Source organism: Carcharhinus amblyrhynchos, chromosome 1 (assembly GCF_965287045.1).
Source record: "Carcharhinus amblyrhynchos chromosome 1, sCarAmb.v2.hapA, whole genome shotgun sequence".
NCBI lineage: Eukaryota > Metazoa > Chordata > Chondrichthyes > Carcharhiniformes > Carcharhinidae > Carcharhinus > Carcharhinus amblyrhynchos.
The window spans coordinates 154,190,151-154,217,012 of NC_137324.1; the positions used below are offsets into that span (position 1 = coordinate 154,190,151).

The 26,862-nt window shown below is 40.3% G+C and overlaps 1 protein-coding gene across 5 annotated transcripts in view; it reads right to left on the bottom strand.

Moving 5' to 3' along the window:
• gab1 (GRB2-associated binding protein 1) overlaps positions 1–26,862 on the bottom strand; it is a 198,203-nt gene that overhangs the window by 8,617 nt on the left and 162,724 nt on the right. For 3 of the 5 annotated variants that reach the window (XM_080193938.1, XM_080193946.1, XM_080193973.1), the window contains 5 exons: positions 22,206–22,813; positions 18,947–19,029; positions 16,759–17,062; positions 7,733–7,822; positions 5,159–5,258 (listed from right to left, as the gene is read on the bottom strand). In XM_080193938.1, coding sequence (XP_080050064.1) covers positions 5,159–5,258; positions 7,733–7,822; positions 16,759–17,062; positions 18,947–19,029; positions 22,206–22,813 — 1,185 coding nt within the window. The remainder of the gene's footprint in view (positions 1–5,158; positions 5,259–7,732; positions 7,823–16,758; positions 17,063–18,946; positions 19,030–22,205; positions 22,814–26,862) is intronic. The other 2 variants (XM_080193956.1, XM_080193964.1) reach the window with 1 other exon arrangement.

Sequence of the window (26,862 nt, forward strand, 5' to 3'; positions counted from 1 at the left end):
CTAGTTAGCCCACTATTTGCATCCTCACCAACCCAAAGTTTGGAAACAAATGAAAAGTAGATTGTGCTACAGGTCTACTTTCAATAGCCAAGTTAATCAGTAGGTGTTACATAGCTAAGTTAGGGAGACTGAAAAAACACACATTTATCAGGGATGGAATTGGGAATGCACTGATGTACTTTTATGAATGAATTTTTAATTTTTTTAAAAAATCCAAGCTAACACCTATATCACCCAAATTTGGTGGAATCAAACATTGTGGCCACATCCAAAGTTAGTTAACCTTCATGGAGAAAAAGTTAATGTATAAAGCAACCAATTAATATTTTATGCACAATTTTCAAGCAATACAGGCTGAAATTACAACATATACGTGATCCTAAAATAGAAACATTCCTGCAAAAAAAATGAACATATAGGGATTTATCACACTGATAATCTCTATTTAACTAATAATGTATAGACTGGAGAGTATATTTTAAATCTGAAAGATGCAGGCATTCAGTATAGGCAATTAAACATTTCAGAACTAGGCTTTTTCCAGTCAAGAGTCTGATGTATTTCTGTGCAATATGCTGTAAAAGTAACCACAAGATGCTACAAACAAGCTCTGGCTTGCAAGGATTACATTCTTTCAGCTGGTACACAAGCCAAGTGCCACAAATAGATTCTGGCGTTTGTTTTGTTATTACAGCAGTGCAAGTTTTTCTTTCTACAGATCAGGGTGTGGGCCAGTAAATCAAACACTCCTACAACATTGTGCTATGTATATTTCACAGAATTCGATCGAGGGGCCAGTTAATAATTTAGTGGGGTTAAGTTTTTAATATCAGTACTTCTAGGTAATAGATACAGTGTACCCCCTTGCAAAAAAAAACACAGTATCTCAAGTCACAGCATACAATTATAAAGCCTTCAGTAAAATATAAATTTGATTACACAAGGTTACATGTTAAATAAATAAAAACAAATGAGTGGAATTTCCCATTTTTGAAATTAAGTGCAGTGGTGAGTGGGTTCCATGACATGTCCTGCTGGGCAGCGTGGTGGGAAATTATCTGATTTCACACTTGTTCACTCATTAATTACGCGTGATTTTATCTCTAAATCACGTGACGGTTCGAGAACTGATTCGTTCGCCCTCGCTGTCACCTGGTGCCATACTTAAACATCAAACTCATTCTGTCTAACTCAGCTTTCAGAAGAAGAGGTATGGCAATGGCTGTGGCAAAGAAAAACGTTGCTCCAAGATTTTGCAATGACTCCGTGGGGGCTCTCATAAATGATGTGTGATAACGCTAGGATACCCTCTACGCCAGGGGTGGCTCCAGGAGGTCTAACAGCCTCATCGGCCTGGTACACCTTTTGAGAGGGTGGTGAGCTCATTGTGTAACCGTCCTCAAAAACACAATTCAGTGCAGGAAGACAATGATTGATTTCATCTGTTTCGCCAAGGTAAGTCACCCTTCTCCTCATTCCAATCTCACATTCTCATTATGGCATCATGCACTCCAAGGGTTACACTGCTCAGCAATCTCACACAATATTAGCAGGGACACATCTCCAATCACCAGCATTTCATCTATCATGCTGCACAAACTCCATCTTTACTGGGGAGGGCTCAGCACACACACAAGGTATGCATGCTTCCCAACTCTCCATCACATTCCATCAACATATCTTCATCCAGTCCAAGCTTGCCTAGAACAAGAGGGAGACATCCCAAGCTGGGAAAAGAGGGACAAATGCAACAAATACGTTTTGGTGTTTGTTGTGTTATTATAGCAATGCACATTTTTCTTTCCACAGAACAGGGTGCAGACCTGAAAATCATAGCGTCCCTACAGTGCAGAAGGAGGCCATTCAACCCATCGAGCTTGCACCAACAAGCCCACTCAAGTCCTATCCCCGTAACCCCACATATTTACCCTGCTAATTCCCCTGACACTAAAGATCAATTTACATTGCCAATCAACCTAACCTGCACATCAAACACTCTTAAAGTGCTGTATCACATATATTCCACAGAATTCAAATCAAGGATTCACTCTTGGACCTCTCTGGACACACTATAAAATATATAACCTTATCAAAACATCTTATATTTTATGCCAATTAACCTTAACTAGCACTTCAGCAAAGACTGGATTCCATTTGGTCTGTGATCCATGCCAACTGGATGAAGAATCTTAGAGATTGATCTAGCATGTCTGCAGCAGCAGTGCTTCCCAGATACTTGACCTCATTTCCATTCTCACATTCCTCTCTGTTGAAGCTCAAATTGAGTGACTACACTGTGAAGCTAGTGACTCCTGCAGTCTCTTTAAAGCACTTAAAAGGCAACACAGTTCCAATGTAAATTTCTCGAGGGGATCCTTCACTTTTCTCCTATCTCTGATTCCATTTCAATGTTTTGAGTGCAAACAGGCTGAGACCGCCCCACAAAATGGGCTCCCGAGAGAAGCCTTGGGATCCTCCGATATACTGACTTGGAATTCTCCCCTCCAGGTACTTTTTCGCTTGGGATTTGTTAGTGTGCCTTTATTTCAATTTGTCAAGATGATGGCACTCAGATTTTATTAGACCAGCTTCGATCATTCCTCAATGAGTGTTATTATTCCTCCAATTTTCCTGGAACCCTATGGCTGCAGGTAGGGCTCTCCCATTATTCTACAACATCACCCCTCACTAATCCTGGATCCTAGTTATAGTGGTCAATATACCATCCTTCCCATCTGAATCCATACCTTCAATGTCACCATGCCCACTGTGGACCTTGACCCTCCCTAATATTGAGTTTGTGTGAACTGTCACAGAAGAAATCCAGGAAAGTCTCGAATAGCCCCTCTGTATTATCACTCCCCCTTTACAAGCCACAGGTGCCTCCCCCAACTCTTAGCATCCCAACTATGGTCCAATACGAAGACAGACAAGACCTTAGCCGATGACAGCAAGATCATGGCCTACACACCAAATGATGTCTCATTCCAGTTGAGCACATAGGCCTTGCCCCTCCCTGAAGTGGAATTACAACAGACATGCCATACATAGCCCTACAGCATTGCCTGGAAAACCCTTGAACTGAATTCAATCTAGCAAACCTGATGGTCAGGGTGCGAAGTCCCAGGAACAATTTCCCTCTTGCACCCTGATTACTTGGCCCCAGTAAGAAGTCTGGCAACACCAGGTTTAAGTCCAACTGACGAAGGGCAAACCCCCAAAGCTTGTGAATTTACTATTAAATAAATTGGTTGGACTTAAACCTGGTGTTGTCAGATTTCTTACTATGTTTACCCTAGTCCAATGCCGGCATCTCCACATCATACTTGGTCCCAGAGCAGCAATTTTGATCATCTTTCTCTTAATTCTCCCATTCCTTCTTGACTGCTGACAACAGTGTTCCTCCCCCACAACCTGGCCCTCATGTGTAAGCCTCTCTCTTCCCTTACATCCCTGAATCTCTGTGCAAGCCTTAATCACTTATGCCACACTCCCCACCCTCTTTTACAATCTGCATGCATCCATTCCAACTCATTTAATTCTGTTCCCATTCCACTCCTTACTGTGTCTGTGTTTCAGTCTTTAATGTTAGGTTCTAGCTTCACCACCTATGGTCTCCCATCTGCCTCTGCCGTTGTTTTCCCAACTCCTCCAGCCCCATTGTTGTCCATTGTTCCCTCCCCCACCCAGACTCATTTCTCTGGTCACAAAGCTCATTCTTGTCTGGTTTGCTGTCCTGCCTGGGCATCCAGACAACACCCTCTTGGGCACTGGAGGAAGCCAATAAGGACAGCAAATCTACACCCCCACACTGCCGGTGTAGCGTCTCCCTGGCCTTGGCAAGAACCCGGAGCTGCACTTCTGCAGGCAGGCTTTAAATGTCACACTCATCTTGAATTCATGAGCGAAATGAGTGGCCCTTATTTCCAAACATGTTTCAGTCTGCTCTTATTTTCTACTAATGTGGCGCTAGATTAGGAAGGCTGAGAGATTCCGGTGAATGGCATTTTTAATGAGCATTCATGACCTGGTAAGGAATGCAAATGGGATTCCTGCCTGGATTAATGGGAAATGCAACCCACCATCCACCATTGTCTATGAAATATTGGTACTTTTCTCACACCATTTCTTCACAATCGCAAACTGGCCACTCCCTGGACTCTTGGTGAAGAGAAAATTCAACACTTTCGGGTTTCCGATTTTTGACGCCTCTCTAAATTTTTTGTCCTGCCCACCACGAAACCTGTCATGGGGAAAATTCAGCCCTCAGTTCATTAAATAAGCTTAACACATATAATTTTAATTCTCTTGCCAGCGTGAATCTGTGCTCCAGAATAGGATGGTAATGAAGGAAAGACAAAGCAAGTATAAAATATAACTGTTGAGAATGAAAGATTGAGGTCATTTGGCAAACAATGTGAGCCTATAGAAAGTGGGAATTAGATTCAAATCATTTTGGGATCCTAGACCTGAAGAACAGGTAACCTGGAACGTCAACAGAACGGGAATTTTGTGTTAAAGAGGTGAGAAACCGAGGAAACACAAGTCAGGATTCAGAGCTCAGGTTGTCACAGAGAGGAGTAGTGGTAGGAGAGGATACAAGATTCAGGTTAAAAGTTAAAGTTTATTTATTAGTCACAAGGAAGGCTTATATTAACACTGCAATGAAGTTGCTGTGAAATTCCCCTAGTCGCCAGGGTCTGGTGCCTGTTTGGGTCAATGCACCTAACCGCACGTCTTTCAGAATGTGGGAGGGAACTGAAACACCCGGAGGAAACCCACGCAGACATGGGGAGAACTGACAGTGACCCAAGCCAAGAATCGAACCCAAGTCCCTGGCTCTGTGAAACAGCAGTGCTAACCACTGAGCTACCATGCCATCCTGTGTATGTATTGTGTCAGTTTGATAGCAGAGTCAAAATGGGAAACTCAGAAGTTTCTAGTAACTTTGTTCAAATCTCCACGCCAACTTGAGGTAACTGCCTTTTTGTGACTTGACATAGTTCAAACCTTTAAATTTCCATGAACATTTAAAACACATAATTAATGCAAAATCAGCTATACTTAAGGATTGATATATCCAAACCCTGTTGAACAAATGCAATGTGACAAAAATGCAATACTGTACAGATAATATTAAGTGACTGTTAGGACTTACTCTCTGGTAAAGGTTTTGGTCACTGGCGATCTTACTGGAGCTAATTCTTGCATTTCTTCAAATTCAGGTAAAGGTTTAATTTCCAAGGGGGCAGGTTTAACTGTGGTATAAAAAGTGCACATGAATATACTTACTGTAGAAAATTGCTGGGTGTCATTTAACAAACAGCATACAAAATATTAAAGATGCTGGTGGCATGTTTACAACTCAGAGCATCAATTAAAATTGGAAAAGTATACAACTTGTAACTAATATCACAGACATATTAATTGGGGATTATTGAGCCCTTTGAAAATACTCTCCATTAAACACAAGAAGCTTCAACTGTGCTTCAGGCACTTGGACTTATAATGGTTCGTAATTGTAACCACTGGAAAATCATTTGGCATCATGGCCAATTCTCAGGAAGTGTGGGAAAACAAGAAATATGGTTTCTCAATCTACCTCTTCCCCACCCTCCTGAGAAAATGATCAAGATCTGGCAAAACTCATGACAGTTAATTCATTTAATCATCCATCTCAGGTTCTCAGAAATGCAAACCATGTGTTTTAACCATGTAGCTAGTTTTAGAAAACTGTTCTGCGAAAAACTCGCTGTTTGCGCAAGACTAAAGTCAACAAAAACTTAGACTATTTAAAATCAGTAAACGTACTGCAGAATGTATTACTGCTCATGTTAACTCGGGCAAACAGAAGCTGGCTGTAAATCAGCGAGGAAATTTCAGAATGTAGCTGCACTAATTAGAAACAGAGAGCATTTGATTGCCCAACCTTGACATCAAGTATAGCCTGCCTGATACACAAGGTGCTGATTTTACAAGACAACAATATTGGTGGGGAGCTTCACTGGCCAGCAGCACCATGAGAAACTACAGGAGGCAAGACCAATGATCTTCCATCCATTCATTTGAAAGGTTTAAAAACCATGTCAATCCACATCTGAAGTTTCAAAGCATGCAGCCAAATAAAGAGACTTCCTTCTAAAAGGATAGATTCAAAATCTTTCTTAACGGGCCAAGCACAGAGTCCAATTAAAACGTATGATTTGCTTGAATTCCGTAAAAGTGCAGACAATTTTCTGGAATTCATAGAATCCCTACAGTACAGAGGGAGGCCATTCAGCCCATCGAGTCTGCACCAACCACAATCCCACCCAGCCCCTATTCCCTTAACCCCACACATTTACCCTGCTAAATCCCCTGACACTAGGGGGAATTTAGCATGGCCAATCAACCTAACCTGCACATCTCTTTACTGTGGGAGGAAACCCATGCAGACACAGGGAAAATGTGCAACTCCACACAGACAGTGACCCAAGCCAGGAATTGAACCCAGGTCCCTGGCACTGTGAAGCAGCAATGCTAATCACTATGCCACCACACTGCCCCAATTATACAATCTGTTGAACTTGTAAGCAGCACCAAACCAAATATTTCATTGTTAAAGTCCAACCCATTTCAAAATAAGCATCAAGATTTTAAAATTATTTCTCAGTCATTTTTATTCATAGAATCCATGAAGTGCAGAAGGAGCCCATCGAGCCCCCACTGACTCTCCAACAACAATCCTTGGTCTATCCCTGTAACATCATGTATTTACGCTGCTAATTCCCCCTAACCGACACATCCCTGGGGCAATTTAGCATAGCTAATCAACCTAACCTGCACATCTTTGGACTGAGAGGGGAAACCAGAGCACTGAGAGGGGAAACCAGAGCACCGAGAGGAAATTCACAGGAGAACGTGCAGACAACACGCAGATAGTGTACAAGGCCGGAATTGAACCCAGGTCCCTGGCACTGAGAGACAGCAGTGCTAACCACTGTGCCGCCTGTGCTAATAAAATTGAAAAGAAAAGTTGCAGCTAAATCGATCTCTATTCTTCCAGTCCTAACTGTGGAAGACAATAGATTTCAAAGGCATACTGCTGAAGGCTGTTCAAGAAACAACACTACTTTCATTTGTGCTTTTTATGTATTATATAAACACAGTTTGCTTCATGTCAGAACGCAAGTTGCTTAGTAATAAGAAGAAGACTAAACTAACAGGGTTTTAAAAATATTCACTGTGACATTTTAATATGTTGGAACCTTTCTGCAAACTCTCATCAGGACAGCAGAGGCCACTCTAAACAAAGTTTGCAATTTATTTCTGCTCGGATTCATGGTGTGGATTACTGTACAATGGTTCATTTTTGTTCCGTATATAAATAGAGTGTAATGAAATTGTCAATAAGTTCTGCTGTCAAGGTAAAATGGAACCACTTACTGATAATAAAGTTTAAAACCTTCGTTTAATGGCAGCCACATGAGCTGTTAGAATGCAGATGTTTTACAGGTGTAGAGGGTTATGGATTATAAACAGCAGATTTCATGACTTATCCAGAAATATTTAGCATTGTATAAAAGATATCAAAAGTGTAAAATGACAAACAGAGACATAACGTTTACTGATTAATTGAACAAGAATGCAATCTATTGATGGGAGGATTAATTGCATAGTAACAGACATTACCAAAAGTTTAGTCAGTTAAAGTTCCAAGCCATCTTAATATTGCATGCTGAACATTACCTACCCTTGTGTCGTCTTGGAGGAAAGTCACCTATGGTTTGAGTATCAGTTCGTTCTAAAACAGGTTTAGCTCTTAATATTTTAGGACTTTGACCTAATTGATGAGAAAAGAAGACTCTTCGGTTATAATTTTTCTTTGTAAAATGGTTGTGCAATATTGGGCTCTTAGCGTGGCCAGTTAGCTGTGCTGAAATTGCAGGTGCAAGTGATAACCAGCCGAGCAAAAGCAATCTGGCCAATCAGCCAGTCTTCACCATGCTCATGCTTAGAGATTCAAAACATTATTTATTTATTTTTTAAGTAGAGGAATAAGTAGCTATATCATGCACACATCCGAAGCAGTGTAGTCAAAGCAGGCAATTATTGAAAAGTAAACGCAGAATTCTTCCCAGGGTACAGATGAACTTCCCAGTGTCCCACAAACAGCTGAACGCTTCTGTCACAACCACCAGCCTAAACCTCTTTCAAACAGCTCCACAAGATTCGCCCACTCTCAGATGCCTTTTTCAAGTAGCCATTTTCGTAGATTTTCTGAACATTAAACATCTGCAGAATCGTGTGCACAGGAAGAAAAGCAGTGGAGTCTAATCTGATCCTGCTCTTAGCCGACACATACACATGTTACAGCAGGACTAGCTAGATAGCAATCAGTTTATAGGAAGAGGTGACTAATTTTTGCCCATCCCTGATTGCAATGCAGTGAAGTCAGTTGCAAAGACAATGTCATCAGACAGATTCATTTTTATCTTAAAATCTTATGGAGTTTTGTTCTCTGCTTGTGCCGAGGAATGGAATATCTTTCATTTCAAACAGCCACCGTCATCAGCCAGGCATGCATGGTGAGATGCTGAGTAAACATACTCGGCTGTATCTGACCAACATGCCTGGCTCTAACTCTCAAAGCTCGTCCTTTCGCCACATGTCAATGATCACCAACTTGGTGCTCAACTAGGGTGGGACAGCATTTTCAATTCAGGAATGCAGCATTTAAAAAAAAATCTATACTGCGAGCAAATCTTAAACGTTATCAGCCATCTGCAATTCCATCAGTCATTTCCAGTAAACAGACTGACTCCTGTTTGGTTAGTTTAGCAATCAAACTCGTGGAGACATCAAGACTTCTGAAAGCCACATCCTCAATTTCAGCCATTACCTCAATCTTTCAAATTACACGGGAAACAAACCACATTTAACACTGGCATTTAGACTAGAATTAAACTACTTGCTCACAAAATCTCCACTGCTTGCTTTAGCAAGGGGTGTGAACAGTTGGCTCCCATAAGCAGTAATGACTTCAAGCCCAAGGATGGCGGGAGACTAATTTGTTTTCCCCTCAAGTTGTACAAAGAAGAGCTAGTTTCATTGTGGACTGCTGTGTAATGTACTATGTGAAATGGAAACTTCACTCTGATGATAGGGAAGGGCAAATAGACTCGCCCTCCTTGAACTTTGCAGCCTGAGTGTCCCAAGTGCTTAGTGGAGTTAACCAGCAAACAAGCTAGCTCTACATGACAGGGAGGACCTGGATTAGGTTGCCAGTTAGCTGTGTTAACTGATATCAATATGGAGGAATGCGTTACAATCAGCCATGATGCCTCTTGGTCGGGGATGGAGGTAGAAACCAGCAAACACTTCTGCACTCAAATGTCATCAGGGACACTTGGTGGAATTGCAAATGTAACTATCAGTTCTGGGTAGGATTAGTACAAAAGCAAAATACTGCAGATGCTAGAAATCTGAAGTGAAAACAGGAAGTGCTGGTCAGGCACCATCTGTGAAGAGAGATAGCTAACCTTTCAGATCAATGACCTTTCATCAGAATTGGGAAAGTTAGAAATGTAACATATTTTAGTGAAGTAAAGAGGCAGGGAAAGGGTTTGGGAAGAGGGAATGACCAAACTTGACCAAGATTCTTCTTGATAGAGAAGATTAAATGACCAAAGGAAAGATGGTGCCAGGCAAAAGGGTATGGTGATGGGATAAGCAAAGGAAGAAAAGATGTGTGCAGAGAATTTGTAAATGAGAAGGGCAGAATCTTCACCAGTTGAAATTTAGAAAAAGGATTATAATCAGAAATTGTTGAAACCAATGTTCAGTCCAGAAGGTTGTATCTTCCAAAGATGAGATGCTGTTCTTCAAGCTTCACTGTAGGTTCCAACAGGGTAGGAGACTGACAGCAGAGTCGGAGTGGAGCAGAGAATTATAATGACAGGCTACCTGAAGCTTGATGTGCAGTGAATGGAAGTGTTCCACAAAGCAGTCACTGAATTGAAGCTTGGTCTCCCCAGTGTAGAGGAGATTGAGTAGTGATCAATGAATGCAGTGTAATAAATTGAAAGTAGTACAAATAAATTGCCTTTGCACATGGAGCAGCATTTGAGACCCAGGGAATTGGGAAAGAGAGAGATAAAAGGCCAGGGGTTGGATCTCTGATGCTAAGAGGGAAAGACCAAAGGGACCGAGATTCCTCCTGATAGCGAAGATTAAATAACAAAGGGATGATGATGCCAGGCAAAAGGGATGGTAACGGGATAAGTAAAAGGAAGAAAAGATGTGTCTGAAGGATTTGTAAATGAGAAGGGCAGAATCATCACCTACACTTGTTATGTAGAAAAAAGATTATAATCTGAAATTGTTGAAACCAATGTTCAGTCCAGAAGGTTGTATTTATCTCTCTTCATAGATGCTACCTGACCAGCACTTTTTCATTTCACTTCAGATTTCCAGCATCTGCAGTACTTTGCTTTTGTACTAATCTTGGGTGGGTACAGCGATCAGAGGTGGTTCTGTTGGGGATGATAAAGAATCACCCTGCCCTTCTTTTTCTAGCATTCTGAAGGGACTGCCACAACATTCTGGTCCACTCTTCAATCACTTGTACCTTTTCAACTTTGTATACTTTATTCATTGTTCACAATCCTCTATATTGTAGAGATCAACACACACTGGGTGGGTGACCACTTTGCACAACACCTCCACTCAGTCTAAAAGTGTGACCTAAGCTTCCAGGTACCTATCATTTTAATACTCTGCTCCACTCTGACCTCTCATCTTGACCTCCTGCACTGTTCCAAAGAAGCTCAACATAAACTGGAGGGACTGCACCTCATCTATGAATCAGACACTTTGCAGCCTTCCCGGTTCAATATTGAGTTCAACAATTTCAGATAATGCCACTGCCCTATTTTTATACATTGGCTATTGAAGAAGATCCTGCTCTCATCATTTACAATTCTCCTGGACCCAGCTGCAGTTTCTTTATCAACCCCCTTGTGCCTTGTATCACTGTCATTTAATCACACCTGTCTTCATGCCTATCAGAGGCCTTCACTTTTGTTCCCCTTTGCTTGACTCTGTACTTGCCTAAATCCTGTTACATTTCCAACTCTTTCCAGTTCTGACAAAAGATCAGCGAATTGAAATGTTTCTCTCTTGAAACAGATACTGTCTTACCACCTGAGTTTTCTGTTTCGACTCTGAATAGGGTTAGGTTTGGCTATGATGTTCTCCAAGGCCAAAGAGGATGTTGGCGCTAGCCATTCTGAATGACATCAACATTAGCCATTTAGGCGAAGCATCAGATATTTATGGGACTGCATACCTAAAGGGAATGGATATCTTACGAGAAACCTGGAAACGTTCGTACGAGAAAGCAAACAACTCTGCAATGAATTGAAAATGCAACAGTGTAAACTGATCTACAGTACAAGACTACACTTCCTTCAGGGATGTTAACTCAACTTATCAAATCCTTGATTAATGCTGTTGGTCTACTCTACAAATTGATTAAAAACACAATTTACACATTTTGCACATGCATTAGCATGCACAATGTGCATAATTCTTACAACTTTCAGTATAATGAAGGAAAAGTTTTACGCTATAACTGAACTGATGTCCATGTCAGCATGCATCCCAACGTGCATCAAGTTAACAGCCAGTTAATTTCTTTGTCAAAGTCAATTCTAAACTTACAAGGTTGACAAGTTATTGTGACAGCAGTCATTCTGGCCAATTTCAGGATACTTTGGATACTGACTTGCTATTACATCGTTCTACGATACTTCAAAAATTGCTGCCGAAATGTGTGTGCATTAATATGCAAGTTTTGTACAAAACTAATCAGAGTAAGTACTCCAAGGTACTGAAATTAATCTGGATCAGGACTGTAAACATTGAATGCAGTATTTATGGAGCCAATTATTCACTCTTGTCTTGCTATAAGGAAAGCGAATTAAGATTATTCTGCAGAAATGCAAAATGAAAGTACTTCATACCTCTCACTAATTTCCGCATTATGCAAGTGGAATGGCTGCAATCTTACTGCAGGAAAGCAAAAGTGCTTCCCCATGATTTAGAAACTTACAGACTCCCCATGTTTATTACACATCAATTAACTTGGAACCAAATGTCATTTAACTACAAGAGGATGTTGCCACTAGCAATTTCTTCCAGCCCAAATGGTTTGGTGGTCGTGCTTCTGCCTTATTACTAGCAAGGCCCATGCAGTAAAGAAGTACTTTTTTTTGATCTCCCCTATATTTCTTGGGATTGCTTTGGGACTTCTAAGTTGAGGATGGATGGCAGGGACAGGCACAGGAACCTAATGATAATGATGCAATTTTGTTGAAGTGTGGTAAATGAGAAGATTTATATTTGTTAGACATTTTCTCAGGGATTCTCCAGCTACACCACCATAATTATGGTGGACACCCTGTTTACACGCATAGTTCGGACTGCTGTTCAACCTCTGTTAAGCTACAATGGTGTACTGAGAAAAAGCCCAGAGGTAATTCCCAGTGATAATTTTTCATTAAATGTTTTATCATCTGTGTCTCAGTCAACAACTCAGAGTATGTATATTTGCTGCCAATTCTTTTCAAATCCTTTAAAAGCCCTCTTGCTCCAAGCATTTTGGATTTTATCACCTCCTCACTCATTCTGTTACCAAGAGTCTCACTAATGCAGTTTTAGCTGGTGTGAACGATCGGTTCAGGACCATCTTCTCATTGATGTTTCTTCCCCAAAAGTAAAAAGCTGGCCACTTTGTCCAATAACGTGGCCACTCTCAGAAATTTGCAGAGTCGGTAGGAGATAAATCACACAGTAACCTTGATCCCACTGCACATCATCATGAATTTATTGCCTTTCTCAGAGGGCTGTATATTCTTTTTTGTTTCCTCTAATTAAAGTCAGTAGCATCGGTAGTGATTGACACATTCATTTTATCTCGGCTTGGCAAGAATCCAGCTCGGAATGAGGCAGGAAAGTCTTTGCTCTCCATTGGTTGTGGGGATCTATGTGAAACATGTTTGGTGAGTCTCACATATTTTCCCAGTGGGTCTCCTGAACAGAACTGGCAACTGATTGGTACAGAATGAGAAAATGATCAAATGGTTAGTGTGAATATGGAAATATAGGGCATTGGTGAGGCCGCAGTTGGAGCACTGTGTGCAGTTTTGGGCGCCGCACCTGCGCAAGGATATTTTGGCCCTGGAGGGAGTGCAGAGGAGGTTTACTAGGCTGATACCGGAGTTGAGGGGATTGAGCTATGAGGAGAGGCTGAATAAACTAGGCTTGTACTCGTTAGAGTTTAGAAGAATGAGGGGAGATCTCATTGAGACGTATAAGATGATGAATGAGATGGATAGGATAGAGGTGGAGAGACTCTTCCCGCTCAAAAAAGACAGTAGGACTAGGGGGCACAGCCTCAAGATAAAGGGGAGGCGGTTTAGAACGGAGTTGAGGAGGAACTTCTTCACTCAAAGGGTGGTGAATCTCTGGAATTCTCTGCCCGTTGAAGTGGTGGAGGCTGCCTCGCTAAATATTTTTAAGAAGCGGGTTGATGGGTTTTTGATAAGAGAAGGGATTGAGGGTTATGGGGAGAGGGCGGGAAAGTGGAACTGAGCCACGACAGATCAGCCATGATCTTATTGAATGGCGGGGCAGGCTCGAAGGGCTAGATGGCCTACTCCTGCTCCTATTTCTTATGTTCTTATGTTCTTATGTTCTTAAAAAATATCTGTGCAACTGAGAGCACTCTTTTGAGTTTGAGATTAAGTGCATTGTTGTGACAGTGGAAAGAGTTTTCCACTGCATTGGCCCAAGCAAAGGACTTGACCAGAGAATGGCTGAATCCACTGAGTATCCCAAATGGAAATGTTTAATTTCCTAGCTCTACACAAACCAGATTTTCACAGCATAACACTAACATCTAAAAGCTTCACAGAATTCACGGGGGCTGTAATCAAAGTATATCATCTTTCTCTGACAAATACGAACAAAAAAAAAAGCAAAACTCAAAAGCTCGCCTCCTTATTAAAAGCAGGAACAAATCAACCTACAAAACTTCCTGAAAATAGTTGTTCACATAGTATCATGTCAGGATGAATTCTCTATGGTCGAAAACCTACTTTAAAATGGAAAAGAAATCTATTACATTTCCCCAACAATGCTTTCATATCTCTACAATAAAAACATCTCCTCTGCAGTTAAAAATGAAACATGGCAATCTGAACCTGCAGTGTTACGGGGAAGTTTGCCTGTAAGTGCTATTGATTCCACTTAGCAACTGCATTTCAGGAGGCAAAGATCAGCACAAATACACATCTTTGCTAACCACAACACATACACACCTAATTGATACAACTCATCCCCGTAGAAAAATGCCATTAGAAATTAGTATGTATATATATTTTTAAAGCAGCCATATTACACAGTAGGAATTGTAAACTAAATTGTGTATTTGACATAGCCTGGTCCCTATTAGGGAACAATCATTACCTAGGAAATCTAGGTCTTGCACTGACTAGCTGGCAATATCTTAAGCAATACCAATACATCTGAGGTTGCTGTTTTCTCTCAATCATCCGCATAGACTTTAGCTAAATTTGAAGGGAATAAGGTCAATGTGGAAAGGAAAATTTCTCAGTTTTAACAAACCTCACAGAATTTATATAATCCTGAGAAAATGTGATTGCTCTGAAATGAACTGTACTCATGAACCTTCCCAACCCCCCACACAAGCGTCAGATTTAATAACAATGTAAAATAACAAATCTTCAGCATCTTTCAATCCTTGTGGAACCCTCAAATCACTGTTATGGACCAGGCATTTCTCAACGTCAAATATGGTCACAAACCACCTTTCAATATATGTTCCAAGCAAAATTCAAGAATCATTCTACTTGGAATTTTTGTCTTATAACACTGTCTGAGAAGTTATCTGACATTTGAAACTACCGCCCTAACACTATTGCATAAAAAGATTGCATTCTGCCACTACAGCTGTAATTCAAACACTGACAGTAAAGGCAAACTTGCTTTCAATTTACAAGCTTGGTTTCAATCTAAAGTGAAGCTACTGGGTTGGAATACCGTACTCTTATAAGGGTACAGCATCCTTCAAAGGGTGATGGTGATGTACCACCTACATTCTGTAATCACCAGTACCAGATCAGTCTCACAATCCGAATAGCTTGGATGTTGCGAGATAAGGAGCATTGATTGCACAGAAGCAGAGGACAAAGAAAGGAAAGTGGGTGGGGGTGGGAAAAAAAGTATTGTAAGCAGATTATTCAGATAATATTCTTCAAAGTTTAACATGCATATATTGTCACTAGGATCTTCATGAAAGATAATAAATCACATTTCTGCTATGGTCTACTTGATTGTGTAAACCACCCCACAAAACAATTATAGGTTCTGTTTTTCCAAACTTGGGCAGTGCTCAAAGAGCATTTGGAGCTGGGAGCAATGCGAGATGCCAAGCTTTCACGCAAGAAATAATGTGGTTTTCTGCCCTGTCCCCACAATTACCGGCACCAAGAAGCTAAACGTGCCTAGTGACAACAGTGACGCAAGAAACTTCGATCCACTTCCTAATGAAACGTTAAAAATATTTTTTATACATTACTTAAAATGCAGGTGATGTTAAAATTAACCCAAAATCTTAGAAGCAAATGCAATGTGATGTTTGAGTATAAACTCAGCTATAGCAACCTCCACCAGAAATAGCTGAACAATAAAAGCATTTTTGCAGCAAGGCCCAGGTACAAGAGCGCATCAAATTTATAAAAACAGACAGCAGATACAAGAACATTCCAAATACAAATCAAAACACTTTAGCATTTCACCACTTCTAAAACAGCAGTAGATCGAATCAAAATAACTAATTTACTAACTGAAAAGGAATGATTCAAGTGGTTTCTTGTAATAATGTCAATTAAAAGATATTTTCAACCAAAACTGTGAATTGTCTGATCTAACTAACATGAAACTCGTGTTAGGTTTCACTGGATAATTGCACAAACTTGGAACATAAACTTTGAAAAGCAGCATGGCTCTGACAGAAGGATAAAAATCCATTCAACATACATCTGTGTATGGTGTAGAGAAAGTCTGCTTCACAGTTGAAAGCAATTTAATGCTAACAAACCAAAAGCATTTAAGACTGCAGATGACCTTGTAACACCATTATTTTCCACACCAACTAGACCAGGCCTTTCTCACGAGCCGTGGTACTGGAAAAGGATATAGTTATTAATGTAGTAACTCTTTTTGAATCTGGAAGAGTTCTTCAAGCATATTTTTCAATTTTATTACACTATGTAAAATTAATTAAAATTAATATGCAAAACTCAGCTCTCTTCTAACTTTTTTTTAAATAGTTGTAGATGCCATAAATATTTTAAAAAATTGTCAATAATCTAATTGGTTTTGCAGCCAGCAAGCAGCTTCTGTGCAAATTTTCCTTCTTTTTCGCCAAATTGTGCGGTGAACGCTTCCATTTTAAAATCCAGCACTTCAAATGGAAATCATAGATACATCACATTCTTCCAAATTAACAGCAAACATTTCAAAATTATTTTACCCTGAATGTTCAAATAAAATATTTCTACTTACTCATGTTTTCAGTGAATCACAAAATATTAAATTGATACATCACCTTAATATTTTTAACACAAGATTAAACCGCAATAAACAAGAATAAACTGAAACATGTGAAAGGCAGTACAAATCTACACTTACCTTTCCTGTCGGGTTTAAGGTTCCTGTCCACTGGCGGTGGCTGACAATCAGCAGTCGGTACTGGCCTCCTGGGAGGTGTTTTTGGGCTTACTCTGAAACCCATGTGTGCTGGAGGTGGTACCTGCATTCCCAGTCCAGGGAAATCAAAAGGACCAGGTGTCATAGCTACATAATTCGTGTCCTGGATTGGTTCAGTGTGGCTGATTGACTGCAGGCGTGGTGGAGAGTTGGCATCCATGGGCACATAGTTCTGGTCAGCTTCTTCATTACACAAACTTGACAGTGGCAGCATATCCTTCCTTTGCTTAAAATTGAAGGGAAAAAAGTTGCAATTTAAAAAAACTCATTCAAATTGCTCAATTTACTCTTTCAAAAAAAAAAGAACAGCATTCCTCCTAATATCAGCTTGCCAAATGGCAGCATTCTCACCTCAGAATCAGAAGGTCCTGGGTTCAAACCTCATTACAGGTTTGAGCACATATGCCAGACTGGCTTTCAATGGTACTTAAGAAGTTCTGCATTGTCAGAGATATGAAATCAATAAGGTCCCACTGTACTATTCAAAGAGGAGTCCTCAACCAGCTTCCAAAAACAGATCAACTGGCCATTTGTTCTATTGCTGTTTGTGTAAGACCTTGCAATATGAAACTTGGTTGTTACGTTTGCCAAAATTATAACAAGATTACTCTTCAGAAGCTTTTCATTGGCTGCAAAGTACTTTCAGATGTCTCAATGACATCAAGGATACTAAAGGTTATATTTTAACTCATTAAGTGGGTGGGTTTTGAAGGAATTAAAATCTCATCCTATTCAGACCTGTATAGTTCAGTACTATAGCAATCTTCAAGTACTAACTGAAATACTGGGGATAGCCTGCCCTGGTAATGAGCTTGGAGGGAGAAAAATTGATGTGGAAATGCCAGCGTTGGACTTGGTTAAGCACAATAAGAAGTCTCACAACACCAGGTTAAAGTCCAACAGGTTTATTTGGTATCAGAACTCCCCACTCACCTGACAAAGAAGCAGCGCTCCAAAAGCTAGTAGCGTTTGTTACCAAATAAACCTGTGGGGCTTTAACCTGGTGTTGAGACTTCTTACTACGAGAAAAATTGCCATGGGGTTACAGGCCATTTAAAAGGCCTCCGCTCCCCGATCCTTCTTTATAAATTCATTCTTGAGATGTGGGTAATCCTTGTTGGGCAACATTTAATACCAATCCCTAGATGGTGGGCCTAATGGTGGGCCGCCTTGAGTTACTAAAATCCACATGGAAGGTGTCCTTACAATACTGTTAGGTAGGGAGATTTAGGATTTTGACACAGGGAGGTTGGAGGAATGCTGACATATACAAGGGCAGCACATGACTTAGTGGAGTTTGAAAATGGAGGTATCGCATACACCTGTTGCCCTTGTCCTTTAAGGTGGTGGTGGTCACGGTGTGGGAGGTGCTGCAGGAAAGTGTCAGCAAGTTGTAATCTTAAATAATACATTATGCAGCCATGAGACATCATGGACATTTAGACTGTACTTCCATTCTGCTATATCCAGGCTGTCCAACCTTTTCACTCGGCAGGGTGGGAAGGAGAAGGTACAAAGACTGTTTGTCTGGCTCACTCCAAATCTCTTGATGCTTAATCACTCACACACACTCACTGGGAGAGTAGGTGTGTTTGTGCCTTAGTATGTGGAGGTGAGAATGAGTAAGAAACCTGGAGGGGGGGAGGGCTTGCAGGCAATGCATTGGACAAGCCTGTGCTGTATCTACGCTCTCAACTTTCCTTTGGGAATTAATTTGCAACTCTGACTTGATTACAGGAGTTAAATGGCCAAATGTACCACAAACACTCGAGTACTCCACTGGACTAAGTGTAGATTTTTGTGCTCAAGCCCTGGAATGGGCTCAGAACATTGTGGACCAGAGGCGAAAGTGCTCCAAATGAGCCATGGTTACACAGTTTTTTCTGGAATTACTCAATAAATATCTCTTCTGCAAATACTGTATTTGATAATGACTATTCCAGGACATATGATTTGATTATTTTGGTTATTTTAATTCTACCCCATTATGCCTTACAATGTACACTGAAAAAGTACGTTGTTACATTTTGAAACCTGAAGGGTTAAGAACTCATTCTAAATAAATGCAGCCTTGTGATGACTTGTATTAAAATAAGTAAAACACACTTACTAGGTAACTACTAAACCCTTCCCCAAGATCGACTGAATTTGAAAATGTTCTTGGAATATCGTAGCTATCTTGAGGACCACAGTCTGTAAAAGAAAGAGTTTCAAGACTGAGGTTACCAAAATCAAAATGGGAAGAAAGTAGGACACGAACAGCAGAACGTATTACATTCAATGTTCAAAAATATCTAATTTGTTGAAAACTGAAATGAAACCAATGGTTTAAATTACAATAGCTTTTGGTGTTGATTCCCTCTCAAAATGGCAGTCAAGATCACTTACTAATAGTACAACAGTTCTGTCCATCACAATTGCATAGATCTTTAAGACTTTGAAGTTTGACGGTACTGTATGCTTAAAAGCATTTGTTTCTCTATAATTGGTTGATGTCTAAGGTAATCTTTTATACCGATATAGGGTGATGTGCTGTAATTTCACAGTAACTGAAAAGAACAGCTTTATAGCTATAAAGAAATGGATTTATTACAAATATGTAATAAAATTAATTGCACAGAAGTTACTTAATGTCAAGGTTTTACTGCAGCCTGCACTTCCTTTTAATTTCATTCTTTACTGCATTCAACCAGACCTTCCAAAACAGAAAACTCGCTCCAATACTGATCTGAAATAAAATAGAAATGACAGCAATGTTCTATTTATGAAGTGAAAATGTTCAAAAGATTGGAGAGCAATGAGTGAGTCAGCGCATGGATACAGTCACTGCATGTGTAAATCCAGCTTATAGCAGAAACTAATCATGTGCCAAGTTCTCCAAAGGAGGAGTAACAGTGCCTCAGACAGAAGAGTCTAGTTATGCATGCTTCCTACTCTCTGGTTACAGCAGCAGCAGCAGAATGCTGTATACTTTTAGCTGGAGGGCATTGCATGGTATGAGCTAATCAGAATACCTTTCCTGACAGTAAAATTAACTGATGCCACATTTCCCAAGGCTGATATATATATACTTTAATTATTGCAATGTAATAACGCCTGGATGTCCTTGTTCATGAGACACTAAAAGTTAGCATGCAGGTGCAACAAAGCAATTGAGGCGGTAAATGGTATGTTGGTCTTTGTTGCAAGGGGAGTTGAGTACAAATGTCTTGCTGCAGTTCTATAGAGCCTTGGTGAGGCCTCATCTGGAGCACTGTGTACAGTTTTGGTCCCTTTATCTTTGGAGGGATATACTTGCCACAGAGGAAATGCAATGGAGATTCATCAGATTAATCCCTGGGATGGCGGGATTGTTTTGTGGGGAGAGATTGAGGAGACTGCGACTGAAAGCCCTAGAGTTTCGAAGAATGAGAGCTGACTTCATTGAAATGTACAAAATTCTTACAAGGTATGACAGGGTAAATGTAGATAGGCTGTTTCCCCCAGCTGGTGAGTCTAAAACTAGGGACATAATCTCAAGGATAAGGGACAAGTCATTTAAGATTGAGGGGAGAAGGAATTTCTTCACTTGGAGGGTGGAGAGTCTTATGAATTCTCTACCCAGAAGGTTGTTGAAGCTCAATTATTGAGCACATTTAAGAAAGAGATCAATAGTGAATATATCAAGGGACATGGAGGTAGTGCAAGAAAATAGCATTAGCATGGTTGATCAACCATGATCTAATTGAATGGTGGGGCAGGTTTGACAGACTGAACAGTCTACTCCAGTTCCTATATACGTGCATAATAATTTTAAATCATTATTCCAACCTGTAACCAATGCAAATTGAAAACCTTACCCAGTTTAGGTTGAATTTAACAATTTCATAAATGGGAACAGGAAGATAAAAAGCTTGAAAGGGGAAAAGCTGGCATATAATCTGACTATTGCAGCTTTCTTATTGAATTCAATCATTTTTAAGGCAATAACATAACACAAATGAATGAAAGGGCTGTCAATCCTTACGGAGTCAACACCCACACTCGGCAACTAAACCTCGAGCAGTTGTCACCCAAACACAAATCAAAGCCCCTGTCCAACCTGAAAAACTTTCCTTTAAATGTGCACCAAGATATTAACAGCTTTTTAAGTAAATTGTTACATACAAATAATGAAGTTAAAACAAAATGCTGGGGTAAGAGAATATTTTGCATTGTAAGTACTTCCCATTATTCTTATTTAATAGCAATTAATGGCTGTACATGGGCACACACCTGGCTGCAGAATATAGGTGGCAGAAGTATCTGAAACTTTAAGCAGGGTAATGAGGATGTTGCTAGTAAAAGACAATCAGAAACCAAACAAAACTGAAGAAAGCAAACAACCGTACATAAGCACAGTTGCCTGGGGCTCTATCCCATTCATTAGAATTCTAGAACTGCACAACAGGAATATTATGTGATACAATTGAGACAACCATCACATGGTTCCCTGTTTCACAGAATCGACACTTGTGCTGGGAGCATAATAGGCCCTGGACAACTTGAGCTGAAGTTGCTAATTGACAAGCTCAGACACGTGCTAGACTCAATGACTTCAGATCTCTCTTCAGAAACTCAAATAAAAATCTACGTGTTTGAAGTAATGTCATGATAGCCCTTGGCATTTTTGAAACAGGCTTGGTGACCATCAATTTATTTTGTACAGCAGAGTACACATCAACAATGAAAGCAAATTCCTCTCCTTTCTAGCCTTTACAAAAATTATACATGGACTATGAAAATAGGCTTATGATGAAAAAGGTGCATCGTTTCAATGTTACTAAATATTATTTCAGAGTCAAATTTCCGGACAAGTATGGGCTTGCCAATGTGAATTCGCTTTTTTGGTTTCATGGCTTGTCCTTTAGGGGGACAACTCCACATTTATGAAAAATGTTGTTTTCTCAAACATATTTCCCCACCACTCCTCATTTAAAAGCTATTGATTCGAGAAAATTTCACAGGCTCCTACTCGATTCACGAGCCTCAGCAGCAAATGTTGTTAAATTATTCAACCATGGAGAGAACCATATTCCTGTCCTCACTTGACACACACACACACACACACACACACACACACACACACACACACACACACACACACACACACACTGCAGGAGCGGGGACACTGCACAGCAAATTGGAACAAAAAACTGCTTTACTTTTCCCCTCATTATTCTAGGAGCAGCGAGACCAACTGTAACAGTTTTAATACAATCACAGAAGTGATCAGATATCTCAACACTGCCTAGCAATTGAACCCGGAGCCTCCGTGGTCTTTATGACTCAGTGGTTAAACGAGAGAGATCAGAGAAAGTATGGTTACTTACTCAAGCCACTGAACTGACCTTTTCTTAGCCAATGGCCTTCCACAGTGCCAATGGTATTGCTTCGAAGAGTTTTGCCTGATGTAGGAATGCTGTAATTAGTATCAGCCTCTGAGGACGAGCGTGGTACACAATAGGTGTCCACGGGGGAACGGTCATGAGATAGAGAAGGTTTTGGTGGGCGAGGAGGAGGAACATCTGGTATAGGTTCCAACTTTGAGCAACTTTGACTTAGGGTCCCCTCTCCGGAAGGTCGTGGAATCTGATAAGTACCTCCTGGCGTGGGAGGAATGTCATAACAGACAGACATCTGTCTCATTTGATTTTCTATACCAGATATCCGTGAGGGTGTATTAAATACATATAAATCTCCTTCAGTGTCAGCAACCGATGGAGGGCAAGTTCCAGCAATTATGTCTTGGGAAAAACTTCTTGGCAGGTTGTAAAGACTTGAATCTGTAGACGTAGATGTAGCTCTGGGTGGGGGAGAATCATAAAAACTTTGTTGTGAAAAGAAGCCATTCACAGCCTGTTTAGTTGCTGGAGGTGCTGGGGGTTTGTGAGAAGGTACATTGTCATTGCAGTCAGTTTCTGACGAGGTGGACTTGGTCAAAGAGTCTGCATGCAACCTGAAAAACAAAACAGAGGACTCTCAATAACTATTTTCCACATTAGCATCATTAACAAAATGTAGAAAAGTGACAAGTGCAAATGGAGTCAGCAACTGGCTGCGTTCGGTGAAAACTGATTTGATGGAGACAATCTAGCAACCCCAACTTTTCTTTTAGGCAATCTGTGGATTAGAACACTTAGTTGTACTTTTACATTTATTACAAAAAGGGAATGACACAGAAAGCATGCCATCAGTGTGGCCTGCTGATCTCACTTGCTTCTAATTTAGTAATGAAAGAAAGGGTAGGGCTGCTATAAGTAACATATTAAATAAATCACTTGAATCAGCAGTCAAGAGAAAGTAAATCCACTGGAATGCAAACATGCAGACAAGAAATTTTACATTTCAACTACAGATCAAATTACATAGCTTTATTTAACACACAATTTTCACCCCCATGGAAACCTATTGAGACTCTGCCCTCTGTAAACCTTCTTATCCAAAGCTCTGCATATCTTACATGGCATCAAGTCCCACTCACCCATTTCCTTGGTCTTCACCAAATATATTGAATTCTACTTCCCCATGCCACAAATTTAAAATTCTCGTCTAAGTTATTAAAAAAAACATATTACCTATACAGATTACACACTTCTCAATAAACGTGAATAAAACTTTAACAAAGCTAGTATCTGAACAACTTCCATATATGACTGAGCGCGCTGTTGGAGAGGTTTTGTGTTACAGTGGGTACCATTCCTGCCTCTGAACCAGAAGCTTTTGATTCAAGTCCAACTCCAAGACTTGATGGCCGAGCTGTGTCCCTTATACATCTAAACAGGTTGGGTATCCATTTGTAAATCTTTCCCAAAAACGCAAATGACAGATAGTAAAAATGGGAGATATTTCTGGTCAGCCAAGTGATGGAAAGAAAACTGAAGCCTCTACCATCACTATTCATGGCTCTGGTCAAAACTTGCATGTCAAGTGCATAGGGCTGGTTCGCTCATGGCCTGTGTACATCATATTGGTGCAAACAGCTTGGGATTTGATCAATGTTCCAGCTAGGATGGATTTGAGACCTGCCTCTTTGTCCTATCTGTGGCGGAGGTTGCCTTTGAACAGAAAGAAAAAGAGCTGCTTCAGGACACAGTGAAACAGAATAAAGTGAAGACCAATACTGGAAATTCTACTGGTGCAATCAACTGCACCTCCACCATATTCAGATTCCATACATTTCTATACAATTTGGCCATATGAACATATAAAATTGGAGAAGTAGACCATTCGGTCTCTCAAGCCTACACTGCCATTTGATAAAATCAAGGCTGATCTGTTTGTGTTTCTAGTCCTGCATTTCCATGTACCTCAGATAACCTTTGATTTTCTTGTCCAACAAGAATCTAACTACCTCTGCCTTAAAAAAAAGTTAATGACCACAAATTCTGAGGCAGAGGGTTCCTAAATCACACAAACCTCAGAAAAACATATCCTCATCTCTATCCTAACCAGGCCAACTCCTATTTTTAAAATATTGCCTCCCAGTTCTGGACTCACCTACAAGCAGAAACATCCTTTTCCATGTCCACCTGGTCAATAACGTTCAGGATACTGCAATCAGATCCCCCTCACTCTTCTAGACTCCAGTGGACACAAACCAGTCTGTCTAGCCTTTCCTCATAAGGCTAACTGCTCATTCCAGGTATCAATCTAGCGAACTTCTGTTCAAGTACCTCTAATGCATTTACATTCTCCCTTTAATAAGGACACCAAAACTGAACACAATATTCGAGATGCAATCTCACCAATACTCTATAACTGAAGCAACATCCTTACTTTCATGTTCAATTCATCTTGTAATAAAAGACAGTGCTTTATCAGTCTTAATAATTACTTGCGGTTCTTGGATACAAATTTTTTTGAGACTCATGCACTGGAACACCGTGAATCCTCTACAGCCATTTCCATCTAGGTTTTCTTATTCTTCCTGCTAAAGTGAGCAACTTCACATTTATGCATCATCTGCCAGGGTTTTGTCCATTTGATAAGATCGTGAAAATATACATCAATTTTGTGTGATAGTACAGAATTTGAGTATTGCTGTTTTGTCAAATCTTTTTGTCTTACTTTCATCAGGATAGTTTTCATGAATACCAATGTAAGGGGAAGCAACAAATTAATACTGTATGAGAAGAGTGTGTTAATTGGTTGTCAAGTGATGCATGCTTCACGGTAACTTCCCCACAGAGTCCACTTCTCAACTAATCAGCACTCCCCTCTCATACAATATTACCTTGTTGCTTCCCCTTACATCGATGTTGTTGCAAAAGGTTCTGATGAGTGCAAGACAAAAAGCTTCGACAGAATAGTATTTTTTTCAAGCAATACATCAAATTTGCTTCAATCAAAGTTATGCGCCATTGGGAAATGCGGCAACAATTTAAAGGATGGAAACTAGGGTCTAGTCATGTTTTAATAATGGAGATTGTGCAATTGTGACAGTTTAATCATAATTCTAGGAGCAAAGTAACTCTTTATAGTTTCCAAACACAATGAAGTTCCAAACAAGTTTTTGATCACCGATAAATTTGGTTTTACAGCTGGGCTATAGACAGAAGCATCACTGCTAATGTCATTTTAGGCTTTGATACATGGAGGACATCTGCTCCTTAAATTGTCTTTGAAGGAATATGACAGATATACTAAATCTAAATCCAACCTGGATAATCCTTTCAAAAAGTACTATTGCCAGCGTGCAATTCTCCCTCTTTTTCGCACATTAATTCTCATGCTTTTGTCTTTATTAAGTATGTCTCTTAGAAATAAATTAGAGAATCTTATCCCATTATGAAAATCATGTACATTATTCACATCAAATTAAATGAATAGCTAGTCTTTCGCAAGGCAGGTTAACGAGTTCAACTGGTCCTTTAAGTGTTCTTTGTTGGACACATTCATGGTCAAAGACCATGATATGGTGCACCAAAGAATTAAGGACACAGTTGAAGTTATTTGCTTGATTGGATTTTCTGACATGGAGCGTGAGGAAAAGGTAGAAGAACAAAAATTGTACTTCTACAATTCGCCATGACATTATGAGAGAACATGTCAGACTGCACAGCAGCATTTTCATGGAAAAACAAAAAAATGGAAAATCACACAGAGGGCCAGTCAGAATCTGGCGAGATAACAGACCCTCCTTCACCTGAAGCACTAAATTTAATTCATTCTCCCCAAAGCTGACTGGTCTGCAGTGTCTTCCCAGCCTTTTCTGTTTTTGATTCAGCATCTGCACTATTTTAGTTTTACTGACATTCTCAAGGAGTTTGATCCAAACAAACAGAATCATAAAATTGTTATGGCACAGAAGGAGGCCACTTGTCCCATCATGTCTGCACTGCCACTCATGTGGCTCTCCGTCTGAGCAACTCACCTAGTTCCATTCCTCCACCTTCTCCCTGTGAACACTCACCCTTTTCAGATAGTAGTCTAATTCCCTTTTGAATGTTTGAATTAAACCTGCCTCCACCGTGCTCTCAGGTAGTGCATTCCAGGCCTGCTTATCTCAGCTTTATCTCAGAACATTTTTGCTGCCTTTAAGAATTATTTTAAATCACAGAAATCCTACCGTGCAGGAGGAGGCCATTTGGCCTGTCAGGTCAGCACTGACAACAGTCCCACCTAGATCCTATCCCCATAACCCAACATATTTACCCCGCTAGTCTCTCTAACCTACGCATCCCAGGAGACCAAGGGGCAATTTAGCATGGCCAATGCATCTTACCAGCACATCTTTCAGACTGTGGGAAGAAACCCACACAGACACGGGAAGAACATGCAAAGTCCACACAGACCATGACCCAAGGAATCGAACCCAGGCCCCTGGAGCTGTGAGGCAGCAGTGCTAACTACTGTACCAACGTGCCGCCCATAAATCTGTGTCTTATTCCTGATCTTTTCACGAATGGGAACAATTTCTCCACCGGAGTATGGCTGGTACAGAGTGTAATTACTGCGGGTTTGGACACTGGTTTAAGGTGTTTGACAAAAGAACCAAAGGTGCTA